General features: G+C 37.0%; 2 protein-coding genes across 2 annotated transcripts; both read left to right on the forward strand.

Annotated features, from left to right (window-relative positions):
* The first annotated feature begins 1016 nt into the window (after window positions 1-1016).
* On the forward strand, window positions 1017-1403 carry LOC139901037 (uncharacterized). The gene has a single exon (XM_071883779.1). It carries the CDS (start codon window positions 1017-1019, stop codon window positions 1401-1403), a length of 387 nt encoding a protein of 128 aa, XP_071739880.1.
* Window positions 1404-5298: 3895 nt separating this feature from the next.
* Window positions 5299-6088, forward strand: LOC139901038 (uncharacterized). The gene is made up of 2 exons (XM_071883780.1): window positions 5299-5649; window positions 5765-6088. Exons 1-2 carry the CDS (start codon window positions 5299-5301, stop codon window positions 6086-6088), a joined length of 675 nt encoding a protein of 224 aa, XP_071739881.1.
* Window positions 6089-16078: the final 9990 nt, after the last annotated feature.

Genomic DNA, 16078 nt, shown 5'->3' on the forward strand with positions numbered 1-16078 from the left:
CATTACATGCTTTTCCATATAAATGTTTTTTGAACGCGGCGAGGGGATATCATCAAATCCCGATGGCTAGGGAAGATGCAGATAAAAACCGCTTTTCATACAGGCAAAGGCATATTTTCTTACATAATGATGCCTTTTGGTTTAATCAATGCGGGTGCGATATATCAACGCTTAATTGACATTGCATTTGAAAATCAAATTGGGCGTAATCTCGAGGCTTATGTGGATGATTTGGTAATTAAAAGCACACGCAAGAGCGCATTATAGATGATATGCGAGAAACATTTGATACATTGAGCAGAATAAATATGAATCTCAATCCGCTAAAGTGTAGTTTTGGCAAAACTGAAGGAAAGTTCTTGGGATATCTTGTTACTGAGCAAGGTATTCAAGCTAATCCAAAGAAGATTGAGGCCATTGAAAATATGATTGCGCCTAAGACGATAAAAGAAGTGCAAAGCTTGACGGGGAAGTTAGCCGCATTAACGTGTTTCTTGTCTAAGGCCGCTGAAAGGTAGTTACCGTTTTTCAAAACTTTAAAATGCTGCTTGAAACAAAAAAGCTTTGTTTGGACAAGTGAGGCTGAAACCGCGTTTCAGGAAATGAAGAAGTTGTTGAAAACTCTACCTATGTTAACAGCGCCAATTGATGGCGAAACTCTTTACCTTTATATATCGGTGGCAAATGAAGCCTTTGGCGCAGTTTTAGTTGCAGAAAGGGATAAAATACAAAAGCCTGTGTATTTTGTCAGTAAAGCTCTTACAGGAAGCGAAATAAACTATGCGCCCATTGAAAAATTTGTGTATGCACTTATATCAACATCGCGAAGGTTAAGAAGATATTTTCAAGGGTACCCAGTGCATGTGCTAACCAACATGCCAATCAAGGAAGTCTTAATAAATCCAGAAATATCTGGTAGGCTCGCGTTGTAGGCGGTAGATTTAGGTTCTTATCAAATTTCTTACCTTCCGTGCAATGCTATAAAGGGCCAAGTTTTGGCGGATTACCTCGCAGAAATGACTGGGGAGTTGGAAGTGATTAATGAGCGAACAGAATTAAAGCTAGTAATGGGCAAAACATGGGATTTATTTACTAATGGAGCCTCATGTGCAGAAGGTGCTGGTGCGAGTTTAGTGTTAGCAAGCCCAAGCGGTGAAGAGCATATGTATGCGTTACGTTTCAATTTTGACGTAACAAACAATGAAGCGGAATATGAAGCGTTGCTTGCAGGTTTAAATATCGCGCATAAAATGGATATCACCAAGTTGCGAGCATTTACAGATTCGCAGTTAGTGGTGAATCTGTTTAATGGTTCTTTTGAAGCACATGATTCCTCAATGCAAAAATACTTGCACTTGCTGAAGGAATTGGCTAAGCGGTTTGAGCATTTTGCACTTGCATAAGTACCAAGGAGTCAAAATAAGAAGGCGGATGCATTAAGTAAGCTGGCCGCTTTAGTGTTTTCGCACTTTCAAAAGCAAGTTTGGGTTGAGGAATTGCCAAACAAATCAATAGATAACGATTTAATGGTGGCGTCCGTTGTAGAAGAACAGCCAAATTGGATGGAACCAATCTTGCAATATATTCGCAATAGTGTTTTTGCCAAATGATAAGCACGAAGCTCGTTTAGTCAGAGAGCGAGCACCAATGTACATCATTCAAAATGACATTTTGTATCGTAAGTCATATTGTGGTCCAATGATACGGTGTGTTGGCCTAATTGAAGCAGAAATAATAATTGATGAAGTGCATAATGGTCCCTGTGCATTGCATTCATGTTATAAAACTATCACGGCAAAAATTATGCGGATGGGTTACTTTTGGCCATCCTTATATCGCGATTGATCAATCCTAGATTATCCTATTAAGGTTAATCAAGGATTGAGTGCAATGAGGGGGTATAATGGATGTCGATTATGGTTTTGGGACCTTATTGTCATATTTCGTTAAGTGCTAAATGATCAACAACCATGTCCCGGTCTTCGTAAATTACTTTAACCAAACAATGATCAAGTCTCGGGCAAAGTTACGAGAGAGATCAATATGGCTAGAGCAATTCTTCCAGAATCAACAACCTATAAATGAGAGGCCAAGCTCCCTATTTATAGTAATCAGAATATTCGCCGATTCTTGCACTCCTGTGTGGATTCTTGCACTCTTGTGCGGATTCTTGCACTCTTGTGTGGATTCTTGCACTCTTGTGCGGATTTCAGCACACTTGTGCATTGCGGATTTCAGCACACTTGTGCATTGCGGATTTCACCACAAGATGCTAAAACTTAGTACAATCCTTGTGCAATGCGCAAGGTAGTGCTATGCGCACTATCAAGTCCCCCAAGTTCGGTATTATATATATTAAATATATAATGTCGAACTTGTAAGTATGCAATCATAAGGAATTTAGCAATATATACACTATCAAGTCCCCCCAGTTCGATATTATAAATTGAAAGTATGTGATGTCGAACTCTCAGTGTACAATATGCTTTGTTCGTGAAGTTATGCGCAACTCATGGTGCTTTTTTTATCAAAGAGAAAATCATGTTGCAACGTTTATTTATATAGCACTTTTAATATATTCATAACATTAGACTTGTCCTTTGCAATTTCAATAATTTATTATTGTGCAAATAACAAATATCTACTTTTGCGAAACAATCTTTTTGCGTTATGAATCCTTTAAGTCCGCCGAAACGATCCTTAGGCAAAATATGTGTTTTTCGCGAAGCATCTAAGCATGGCTTGATCAAATACTTAGGAAAAATGTCACAAGTTCCAACTTTTCGCAAACACTTGTAATTTTATGTTATTCATCCAAGTGGGCTTTCTTCAACGCTTAGGCATTCATTGCGTTTTTACACACCAAGTGGTTTTCACTTGATAAAATTTGATCACGATTCATTTTTGGTCTCACGCATATTTAGTATTTTTTTGAGAAATTTTCTCGAAGCATATATGAAGCAAGTCAATTGAAGATTATGGTAATATAACATATAGCACATGACATATTTTAAGCCTATCTTGCCAATGTGCATTTTTATTATAAGAACATATGGTTTTAGCCTTCATGACCTCATGCATCGTGTGCAATATCAATCAATAATTCGGCCATGTTTTTAAGCAATGTAACCAAGTGCTTTTAGCACAAACAATAGTATTTCCACGGCCAAATACTCGCGGACTTAAACAATTTTGCAACGTGCGTATCGCACAAATGATGATATTGCCATGGTCATATGCTCATGGACATAAGTAATGTTGCGGAAAAAAATATCTCAAAAATTAGTGCCTTCAAGGCAATGCTCAAAAGTTTGTGCAACGTATTGCATGAAATTCAATTATGCAGCGCAAAGCTTGCATTAAGTCTTGCAATGTGCAGCCTTACACAAAATTTTGCCATGTTGCATAAAATCTTGCAAACTTGCATAAAATCTTCCAATGTGCAAAAAATTATTATTGCACAAAAAATTTATTGTTGCACAAAATATTGCATTGTGTAGCATGCACAACAATTCATTCCGCAAAAACTTTATTTTTGCATAAAAACTTCATTGTGCAAAAATTTTATTTTTGCATAAAAACTTGATTGTGCAAAAACTTTATTTTTGCACAAAATCTTGTAATGTGCAGCGCTTAGCATGCTTCCAATCTTCATTGCACAGCGCTTAGCATGCGCAAAATCTTGCAATATGCAACTTTTAGGTTGCAAAAAATCATCTTTGTGCAGCGCATATCATGCACAAAATCTTCAATGTGCAAACTTTTAGTTTGCAAAAAAACTTCATTGCACAAATTTTAATTTGTGCAATCTTCATTGTACAGTGCTTAGCATGCACAAAATCTTGAATGTGCAAACTTTTAGTTTGCAAAAAACTTCATTGCACAACATTTAATTTGTGCAGCTCTTAGCATGTACAAAATCTTGAATGTGCAAACTTTTAGTTTGCAAAAAACTTCATTGCACAACTTTTAATTTGTGCAATCTTCATTGTGCAGCGCTTAGCATGCACAAAATCTTGAATGTGTAAACTTTTAGTTTGCAAAAAACTTCGTTATGCAAAAACTTTATTTTTGTACAAAATCTTGCAATGTGCAGCGCTTAGCATGCACTAAATCTTCGTTGTGCAATCTTTTCTGATTGCACAAAATCTTAAATCCACAAAAACTTCATTTTTGCAAAAAATCTTCATTTTGTGCAAACTTTATTTTTTGCACAAAATCTTGCAATGTGCAGCGCTTAGCATGCACTAAATCTTCGTTGTGCAATCTTTTCTGATTGCACAAAATCTTAAATCCGCAAAAACTTCATTTTTGCAAAAAATCTTCATTTTGTGCAAACTTTATTTTTTGCACAAAATCTTGCAATGTGCAGCGCTTAGCATGCACTAAATCTTCGTTGTGCAATCTTTTCTGATTGCACAAAATCTTAAATCCGCAAAAACTTTATTTGTGTAAAAAATTTTCATTTTGTGCAAACTTTATTTTTTGGACAAAATCTTGCAATGCTGCGCTTAGCATGCACTAAATCTTCATTGTGCAATTTTTTCTGATTACACAAAATCATAGATCCGCAAAAACTTCATTTTTACAAAAAATCTTCATTTTGTGCAAACTTTAGCATGCACAAATCGGCCTTTAGAATCAGAAATTATGTCGGAATCAAAAGTTAAATCTGAATTGGAAAAGACTTACGAATCCAATCAGTAGTTTAATTTGATTACCGATGTGTGACTTAATTCGTCCCACGGATGGCGCCAATTGATCGAGCCTAGATCCGTCTTCCTTGCGGAATTGAATCAAGGATCGAGTGCAATGAGGAGGATTGGGGTGTTGTTGTTTGTTTTGGGCCCTGATGATCGTCTTTCACTTTAAGTGATCAACCACCCCGACCCGGTGTTGATTGTTAATTAGCATGATTCACCTTAACTCAATGTAAATGTTCCTTGGTCAAATACACAAGTGAAAATTACAAAGGTCTTGGCAAATGGCAGAGAATCAACAACCTATAAATGAAAGGCCAAGCTTCCTATTTATAGTATTCAGAATATTCGCGGATTCTTGCACTCCTGTGCGGATTCTTGCACTCTTGTGCGGATTCTTGCACTCTTGTGCGGATTTCAGCACACTTGTGCATTGCGGATTTCAGCACACTTGTGCATTGCGGATTTCATCACAAGGTGCTAAAACTTAGTACAATCCTTGTGCAATGCGCAAGGTAGTGCTCTGCACACTATCAACGATGTGGCAAAGATTGTTAAGCATTGCAAAAGCTGCCAAAGGCATGCTCCGCAGAATTGGATGTCAAGGAATGATATGATCCCTGTTAACTCGCCATGGCCATTTCACAAATGGGCTATTGACATTGTAGGACCATTTCCCGCAGGTCCTGGCAATGTCAAATTCCTAATTGTATCAATTGACTACTTTACAAAATGGGTTAAAGCTAAGGCGGTTCGCACTATCACTGGAGTGCAAGTGCGTAATTTTGTATGGGAGTATATTGTTTGCAGATTTGGTATTCCACGCGAATTGGTTAGCGATAATGGTGCCCAAATAGCGAAAGATCCTTTTAAAACATGGTGCGCTGATTTAAATATAATCCAAAATTCTACATCAGTGGCGCATCCACAGGCTAATGGCTTGTGTGAGGTAACTAATCGTGATATTGTGAGCGGTATTAAAAAAGAGATTATATGAAAAGCGAACTGGTTGGGTAGATGAGGTGCCCAATGTGTTGTGGGCACATCGCACTACTTTCAAGAAGAGCACGGGGGAAACACCCTTTAGTTTAGTATATGGATCTGAGGCAGTAATACCCACTGAAATTCTTGTGCCAACGCATAGAGTCGCTAATTTTGATGAAGAAGCAAATGATGATGCATTGGGCGAAAATTTGAATTTCATAGAAGAGCGAAGGTTAATGGCTGCTATCAGAGAGGCAAATAATAAACCGCAAATCGCTAAGTACTACAACAAAAGAGTACGTGCTTTGTCTTTTGATGTCAGCGAATGGGTGCTGCGAAATAATGATGCAAGTAGAGCAGAAAAACTTGGCAAATTAGGACCTAACTTGGAGGGTCCTTATTGAGTTGTGGCAATGAATGCAGCAGGTTCATATAAACTCGCAGATATAGAAGGGCGAACTCTCCCTAATGCGTGGCATGCTGCTTTATTAAAGCGATATTATGCATAACTTTGCGAAAATAATGTGTTGGTCAATGTGCATATGCATTCAAAGAGCAAAGTGAGATACGAGGCCTATACTTGATATTTTTTCTATGAGTTTTCATTTTTAATTTTTGCAAGTCTTGATCACACTTGTAAGAATATAAAAAGTAAACACTTATAAGAATATGCGAAAAGTTTGTTTGCGAAATACTCAAAGTTTATGAAATATTCTATAATATTTTGTTTCATATTGCTGGTATGTTTTGCGAAGATTAAGTGGCGAAGTGATGAAATTACCCGTTTACGCAGAAAATAATTATCGCGAAAGGAACTTAATTTCCTAAGTATTTGATTTTGCCATACTTAGATGCTTCGTGATGCTAACTGATTGCCTAAGGATCGTTTTGGCGGACTTAGAAGATTCATAACGTACCAATATACATGCATACAGATTGTTTCGCAAAAGTACATTCTTATTATGTGCACGATAATAAAAGTTGGAAATTGCAAAGGAAAAGTCCTTGTTATGAATATTATTGATAAAAGCGCTATATAAATAAAATTACTTGCAAAAATATGTTAAAATGCGAAAATTTTCTTAATAACAATGCAGAGATAGCTGCGTGCTAATTTTACACAATACGTTTATTACTTAGATAAATCAAGCTTGATGATGTCATCTGCAGTAGCATCATCCTGCTCGCTTATCGCTGTAATTTTTGGAATTGGAATAACCGCTATGTTCTCTTTTGCAGTAGCAAACGCATCTAGAGCGTCTGTTATAGAACATAAACGGTCGTCTATTGCAGATGGTAGTGGATCTGGTACGGAGAAGTAGGCGGCGATTTGATCCATGAATTCCACTCTTTCGCGCAGTTGTAGCACGACCGCATATGTGGAAAATTGAGCGGAGACAGGTTGCGAGTTGAGAATTTTTCTAGCCAACTCCGGTAAATGTTGGCGAAGCTTTGTAAACTCAAGCTCCGTAGAAGCTTTAGCAGATAGAGCGCGGTCTCGCTCTACATTCAGCTTTGTAACCTCCTCTATTAATGATTTAACAGACGTTTGAAGGTTGTTTTCTTTTTCAGCTGCAGTAGAAACCTGTTGCTTTGAATCATCAACAGCGGTTTTCGCTGCGGTGAGCTCAAAAGAAAGGTCAATACAGCGCTTTTCGCTGTCTGCAGCCTTGGCCTTCTCAGTAAGATACTTGGTTTTTTCAGCGTCAAGAATGCTGAAGAACTGTTCTTGGCGAAAATCATGTCATAAGCAGAGTTGAATGCCATATAGAAATTTTGCACGAAGCTGTTATGTGCATCAAGTGCAGAAAGCTTCGAGAACTCACGGCGAAGCTCGTTTGGGATTGCCATCTTCATCTGGTGGCGTTGATCTAGTGCCACGGAAGAAGAAGCATAAGTATATCCCGGTAAACCGTCAACTCTCACCCCGTAAGAGTCAGGTGGAGTGCGGAACAACTCAGTTATTGGTCAACGGTGTTCGGGCTAGGAAAAACTGGGTGGCCGGTTGAATCGCCTGCAAAACAAAGCAATTTTTAAAATTAACTGGAGAAATACAAACACCGCGAATGTTGTAATTATAAGGTAATGCTCATGACTTACCCATTTGTTGATCCCCTTCATAATCTGATATGACCGTATTATCATAAAGGGTAGCATCGTGTTGCTTTAGCTTTTTACTCTGCGATGATGGCGGCGTTTAGTATGGTCGTTTGATGGAGCTTGGTTTGGTAAGAGGAGATTTGGAAGTTTAATCGACAACTAGAATTGTTTGGTTTTCTTTTCCAGATGACGCCGTCGATTTGGACTCCAGGCTTTTCAATAACTTCGTAAGTAGTGTTTTCGGGTTAACCTTGCTGTCAACCTCATCGATCTTCATTAGTGAATAGAAAGAAGTTGCGAGTAAGAAAGAAGTTGCAAAGGTGGAATGACTATTTGATTAATTGCGAATAGTTTCAGAATAGCGAGTGGGAAATTCGTGATTATGGACACCGATATATATATATATATATATATATATATATATATATATATATATATATATATATATATATATATATATATATATAGGAGAAGTACGAGTTCTAATCAATTGCGTTTAAGTATCCTTTATGATGATTTAAACGGTAATATTTTCGCCAACGGATAAAAACGGTAACTTTGTTTGCTGTAACGGTAACAAAGGCAAAGCGAAAATGGTTTAACGCGGGTAACGGTCAAAATAACTGCGAATTTTTAGAGTTTATCATGATACATTTACTTCGCAAGATGTATCATAATAAACTGGGGGGACTTGATCATATACATAGCATTGTATATGTATATTTTATTTACTAAATGCTAAAAACAGAAGTTACGCGAAGAATATTTCGAAAGGCTTGGAATATTCGCTGAAAATAAAGATAGTGGGTCAGTTGCCGCGTTAATAAAAGGCTGCGGGTCACTTCGCTAAGTTTCCGCGGATAGTTAAACAATCCACATACTGCTAATATTTCGAATACTATAAATAGAGAGCTTGGCCTCTCATTTATAGGTTGTTGATTCTCTGCCATTTGCCTGAACCTTTGTAATTTTCTCTTGTGATCTTGCCCAAGGAACTTTTACATCGGATTAAGGTGAATCATGCTAATTACCCATCTTCTATTAGGGGGATTAATTTTTGGCTTCTGATTGGTCCACGTGTCACTTCTCCTCACATCTTTTTACTGTTCACATTTCCAAGGTATATATTTTTTTCTTCATATTTTTATATTGTATGTGTATGTATCGGGTTTTTAATTTTTAATTAGTAACGACCGACTTTGAGTCTTTGAGTGGAGAAAGGAGAAACACAGCACGCGACTAGCTCCTGCTAACCATCTCCTCTTTCTCTGTCATTTTACCCTGCTCCCTTCTCCCTCAACCTGCTCCTTCCTCCCTTACCCTGTTGCTTTATAGCTTATTGATTTCCGATTTCCCATGGATTCTTCACAGTTGCTCCAAACCAATTTCTCTCCTTGCTTACAGAAAATCGATTGGTTGCAGAAAGACAATTGCTTATGGGTTAGTTACTCTGTTCTTAATCTTTTTAATTGATGCTGTTCGTTTGCTATTCTTGGCTGTGGTTTTCGCATTGTTCTTGCGTTGTTCAGCATGTTCTTCATTCTCAGTCGTTTTGATTTTTTGCCCTTTCATTGTTTGGTAATTTCCGTTATGAGGGGTTCTCAAAAAAGGGAAAAAAACTCAGCCGAATCGAATGTAGTTGGTGCTTCTGTTTTAGAAAGTGTTGTACCTTCAGGCCTGCAAGTCGTTTCCTATAAAGAATCTAAGAAAAGGGCTTCTCTTCGTAGGGCACATGCCAGTGCTTCGGATTCTGCTGATGGTATGCTGCTGTTTCTTATTCGAATTTTTTGTTGTTGATGCTCTTTTAAAAAGTTTTAACAAATATCTGTTCTTGCAGTTTGTCTGACTATATGTATGCTGGTTTACTGTCAAGTGCACTATCTTTGCCTTAATTTGTTTTTTGTTTCTATGCTGTTTTACTGTGACTTGCAATATCTTGAATCATGTTGTCTTTTGTTTGTTTGTGCTTTTCATATATGTGTGTTGTATTTTATATGTGTATGCTATTTTTTATGCTCATTAGATTTGTTTTATTTTACCAGATAGCAAATGACAGTTTGAGCCTGGAATATGTATTTGTTTTTTTGTTTCTATTGTGGAGTGCAAGAGCCACTAAAATTGATAGCTTTACACATTTGCTAGCCTGAAAATTACCTATACATCATGTTTTTTGTTATTTGTTATTTGTTATTTGTTATTTGTTTGTTGTTTTTGTGTTTCATTTAAATTTAATTTTGAATGAATGATTTTCTTTGTTTTGTAAATAGCACATTTTAAACCTCAGTTTGTCAGTAGTTTCCCCTCTAAACCTATCAGGGAAAAGTCAAAATTAACAAAAGAAAACCGTTTCGTGTAACCAGGGTTATATTGTGCCTTATTTGTTATATCTTTGGTATTTGTTATTTGTTATTTGTTATTTGTTATTTGTTGCATGTATCAATATTCTGGTGAGCTTTAGTGTGTCTTCTGTTTGTGTACAAATTCTGCTACCTTTATTTTGCAAAAAGTGGACTGGAGTTCTGCATTCCTTTTGTTATTGTGGGTGTTTGGGTTTTTCCCATTTGTTAAAGCCGCTGATTTGTAAAATGAACTGCAGTTTTGCTAGCTTTATAAAGTAGTTCTGCTACTTTCATAAAACAGCTCATTGTACTGGCAGTTACCGTTGTTGAGTGTGCAAGTGATTTTCCTCTTTTCATGCCTGTTTATATATTCTATATACTTTCTGACAATTGCCTTGTGTTTGCGCAGACATTTCTCCTTTATACCGTGATTCAAGGGACTGTACGACCGTTTGTATGCAGTGCGAGTCTTTGTTCTGGCGCGCTGACATAACAAAAAATATTGTATATGCTGATTTTTGTCCGAAATTACCGACTTCAAGGCACCACCACCTGCTAAAAAAGACCACAGCCACAGATAAATTATGTACATAGTTAATATATATTTATATTTAGTACTGATTATTTACTTCCTTTTGATAGTATGGCACAAATAACGGCGCTGGCACAGCTGATACCGGGTGATAGAGATAGAACAATTGCAGCGAGAATTTATCGTAAGTGGGTTACTTATAGTTATCACAACCAGGCTCCAATCGGTTACTGTTGCATGCTTATCGATGAAATGGTATTCGTATTTTACATCTTTGCTGACCTGTTTTCATCTTTTATTTATACCGTCTGTTTGATGCTCTTTACATGTTGCAGCACTACCCTATGCTTGTGAATATGCGATACAGTGATAAATCTTACCTTGACGAGCTTATGCACTTGAACAAGATGTATGTGATAACAAACTTCTGGGCTCATGCTACAACTCGCTGGGAGAAGATATTACCAGGGCCAATGACATTGTCTTTTGATCGCAACACAGATTTTGAAGAACTTCCATTTGCAGACTACCCTGACCATTACTTCCAGTTTGTTGCTTACAATCAACTACGCACGCGTGTACCAAACACCACTGTCCTCGCTGGTATGTTTTGCATAATATCTTATGATTTCGATTTAAATGCTTAGACATACATTGATATGGAATATATGTGAACAGACTACATTGGCTGCATTGATCGCCTTGAAGACCCGGCGGTGATTGGAGACGTTAACCGCAAATAGCTTATAAGAAGAACAATCGATGTCACCAATCTTGAGTAAGCCATTATTTAGGAAAAATAAATAAATATATGCAATGTTTGGGCAATTTCTTTATTTAATTTATAAACTTTTGAACACAGTAACATTTACTAAAAGAATGTGTTGCTGGGAAAAAAACTGAATTGCTTTTCGCAACAAGGGTGGACCGGCGCCGATTAATTTTGAAAAACAGCAGCACAAATTTTTTTCCTTTTAGTTTTTTTAGTCTCTATTTCTTACTGACAGTTTCACACACATTTGTGACCATCGGTGATACAATTCAGCTTACTCTCTGGAATGAGCTTGCAACTTCTTTTGACTCGGACACATACGATGCTATGGAAAAACCAGTTGTGTTGGCGGTCAGCTCATGCCGCCCTAAGCTTTACCGTGGTATGTAACAATTTTAAACACAAACCTTGTAATTACTACATGAAATTGTTATGTGCCCATTAATAAAATTTGTTTGTGACCATTTGTTGCCAGTTTTTTCGCTTTGTTTTGTAAAAGGGGAACTCCAGCTTGGTTGCACCCAGGCGACACATTGTTATTTCAATCCAGCAATACCAGAATTTAACGACTCGATAGACGAGTAAGCATTCTCTTTTAAAGTAGCTACCCGTGCCTTTTTACTATATCACTGGTTACTAACTTGCATTAGATATTCATGCAGTCACCGTGCGCGCTTTTTGGCAAACCCACCATTGATCATCAACCGATAGTGATCACCGGACATGGCAATAGAACGGTTTCGCAACAGATTTGCCCTGCAAGAACTTCTAATCCGCAACTTGAACAACTACAGGGTAGGCTTGCTACTGTATACTGCACAATCTAATTTACCAACTATTTACGTTACCATTAAATCTCTCTCAAACTGACCTAATAATATACGTATAAATTTGAAATTTCCAGAATGTAGACTTCACTTGTGAAGGCACGATTGAACAAGTTGGTGGAAACAGAGACTGGTATTACAAAAGTTGCAGCGAATGTTTGTTGAAAGTCACGGAGGACATTGACGCTCCCAACAATTACACATGCCGGGTCCACGGTACCAAAGCTACCTACACGCCCACGTAAGAACGCCTTGCAACCATAAATTTTCTCTTACTTAACTGCAGACTAACTGACTGCTTTCATGACATGTTTCAGCTACTGCTTCTAAACTATCGTCAATGACACATAGAATACTGCGTCCTTTACCTTTTTCTCATAAGCGGGTGATGTAATTGTTGGAACCACTTGCAGTGACCTCATAACAAACAGAGGTTATGATCAGCCTCATGAACTACCACCTATCATAAGAGCCATAGAAGGGCAGACTCACACATTCCAGTTCCCCTACAACCCTCAATCAAGGAAAACGCACCCAGAATTCATCGTCACAAGTCTTCTTGACCAAATACCAAATGTAGCGACAAACACAGACGCGCCTAACGCCTCCACAAAAGGTGAGGACTTAGCAACAGGTTTGCCACCTGCATAATTATGTCTTTGTTCATCGCACTCTATTCTTGAATATATTTATGTCCCAACTTACGCAGCCTACATTCAATTTTGTTTTATAACCTGCAACCTGCACTTATACATCTTATTCATGCACAGCTGCAGTTGCCACATACGCCACAAACAGCACGCCTCCACTGACTGTCCAGTTACAGATGCCGGAGTAGCCAAAGAAAGGGAAACCAGAAAAAGGGAGTTCAAAGAAGACGGTTAAACGAGCTTTATTCACCGAAGAGTCCAAGAAGGGTAACACACGAGGAAGGAAAAAGCGCGGCGGAGTTCAAGCCTGATCACAGGTGCGGTAGCGGGCACAATGGGCAGTTTCTTTTGGTTTGGCAGCTAGAAGCTTGTAAGCCACATTACTTGGTGTTGCTTTGCAAAACTATTTTAGACGTGCGTTAATTATTTGTGTGCTCACTGAAAACTTGGTTTGTGTACCTGTATTTATAATCCTTGACTGGTTTAGGATGTAAATTATTGTTGTATGTTGTAGTTAGCTTCCTGATCGTTGATGAACCAATTTGGTCTGTACATTATGGTTTTTATGTATTGGTATGTTTCTACAAATTTCTGTTACGAAATGTAGACTTTTAAATTAATGTTCTAAGTCAGGTACTTTTAGCATGTCTATTTAATTAGTTGCATTCTGTTTCCCTCAATTTAGTATTAGTAGTCAATTGTACAGTCTATTATACTTATGATTTGTATTTTTCAACCAGTTGTTATACTTACATATTGTTTACTACGCTGATAGGTACTGCATGACATGCTTGCAAACAATTCACAGCTGAAAATAATAATAGTAAAAAAACTCAATTTCTTGCATGCTTTCAGCTCTAATTAAACACACTTGCTGCTGCAGAGCAAAGTTACCTACACTAAACACTTAATACATCATTTACACCGAGGCATTAAAAGCTATCAACCAAACCTACAATCAACATTTAATTTTTGGGAAGCTCAAGAAATCTCCTTTCACCTGACCAGATCTTCTATCTACTTACTTCACCTACAAAATCACCTTAACCATCTCCATCTACTTCATCGCCAATTCTCTCTCAGCAAACAGCATAAAATCAGCACTGCTCAAAGGAAAAGGTTTGTTTCCCTTCTTGATCACTTTACAATTGCACATCTGTTGATTTTCTATACATGTCTGCAACCTCTTTTTCCCTTCTGTTTAGGTTTTTTTTATTTTATAAACTTGTGAGATATACTGATTTTCAAACCAACATCCAAATAGGCAATGCATACAGTTACCTGCAAATAGAAATAGAAACACAGCAAAATCTGCACAACAGCAAAAAAACTACACACAAATCTATATAAAAACCTGCAAATGGTCATTGTATGCTGACATCATCATGTGTTCTTATGCTAACGTCAGCAGGCTTTCTTTTAATATTTCTGAAATTCCTGCTACTTCTTTACCTCCATTTTTAGTACAGCAAACCACCTATGGAAATCTTATTTAATATGTTTCTAACATGTTTAACAAAAGTATATTTGGACAAGTCAGTTATGTTCAGGTATACTGCATCTGACAATTGTTTCGTTGTATACATAAATTAACAGCGACAAAATGAACACTAATGACGTTTATTTTTCGTGACCATACCGAGGGAAAATGTATGGGTAAGTTGTTTATTTTCATGCTAAAGTCTGTTACATATAAATTATACATTCCTGAATTGCATTCATAAGAGCACTAAAGAATGTTTTTTCCTATACAGCGCCTACCAGAAGAGGCACTTGAGATACCAGAGTTAGTTGGCGGGTTCACTTATGAATGCGTTGATTCTTTCGACACAACCCACACCTGGAAGCTGTTGGAAACCAGAAACACATCAAAACCAAAGTTGTATGTCTCTGCTGGCTGGAGGAGTTTCCTCAATTTAAATGACTATGAACCAGGCGATGAAGTGTGATTGTATTTGAGCGTACTGAAACCAGGTTTTGCGTTGCATGGGATAACGTTCACGACTTTGATGAGCTTATGTGATTGATCTGTTTAGCAATGCAAGCCTTAAGTGAAAGGACCCGTTCATATACATTATAAACGATTCTCAATAGTTGATTACATCGCGAGGTATTTGACCTCTATATGATACATTTTTCGGACATTGCATTCGTTTTTAAAAGATAAACTTTATTTACATCGAAAATTGACAGACATGCATACCATTTGATAATATCCAACTATAAATGACATAATCTGTCATTTACTTAATAATAATCTCTATTGAACTCAACGACTTGAAATGCAACGTCTTTTGAAATATGCCATGAATGACTCCAAGTAATATCTTTAAAATGAGCAAATGCACAGCGGAAGATTTCTTTAACACCTGAGAATAAACATGCTTTAAAGTGTCAATCAAAAGGTTGGTGAGTTCATTAGTTTAACATAAACATTCATTTCCATTATTTTAATAGACCACAAGAATTTCATTTCCAGTTCTCATAAATATACGTCCCATACATAGAGACAAAAATAATCATTCATATGGATTGAACACCTGGTAATCGACATTCACAATATACATATAAGAATATCCCCATCATTCCGGGATCCTCCTTCGGACATGATATAAATTTCGAAGTACTAAAGCATTCGGTACTTTGGATGGGGCTTGTTGGGCCCGATAGATCTATCTTTAGAGTTCGCGTCAATTAGGGTGTCTGTTCCCTAATTCTTAGATTACCAGACTAAATAAAAAGGGGCATATTCGATTTCGATAATTCAACCATATAATGTAGTTTTGATTACTTGTGTCTATTTCGTAAAACAGTTATAAAAACAGCGCATGTATTCTCAGTCCCAAAAATATATATATTGCAAAAGCATTTAAAAAGGGAGTAATGAAACTCACCATACTGTATTTCGTAGTAAAAATACATATAACTTCATTGAACAAGTGCAAGGTTGGCCTCGGATTCACGAACCTAAATTAATTATATTTATATATATGTTGGTCAAAATTTGTCTAACAATTTAAGTTAGGTCATAGTGTACCACAATCCTAATGCTCGAGACTAATATGCAATAGTCAATAAAAGTCAATTTGACCCAAAATGATTTCCAAAATCCATACATGATTAACATATAACTTGAATATCGTCGTTTTATATTTTTAAATATTTTTAAAAGAT

The sequence above is a fragment of the Rutidosis leptorrhynchoides genome, chromosome 3 (assembly GCF_046630445.1).
Source record: "Rutidosis leptorrhynchoides isolate AG116_Rl617_1_P2 chromosome 3, CSIRO_AGI_Rlap_v1, whole genome shotgun sequence".
NCBI lineage: Eukaryota > Viridiplantae > Streptophyta > Magnoliopsida > Asterales > Asteraceae > Rutidosis > Rutidosis leptorrhynchoides.

Excerpts from the sequence above, each read along its gene's own strand:
- LOC139901037 (XM_071883779.1), top strand. The coding sequence starts at position 1,017 with ATGACTGGGGAGTTGGAAGTGATTAATGAGCGAACAGAATTAAAGCTA.
- LOC139901038 (XM_071883780.1), top strand. The coding sequence starts at position 5,299 with ATGTCAAGGAATGATATGATCCCTGTTAACTCGCCATGGCCATTTCAC. Across the intron at positions 5,650-5,764 it reads AGGCTAATGGCTTGTGTGAG|AGCACGGGGGAAACACCCTT; the intron begins GTAACTAATCGT and ends ACTTTCAAGAAG.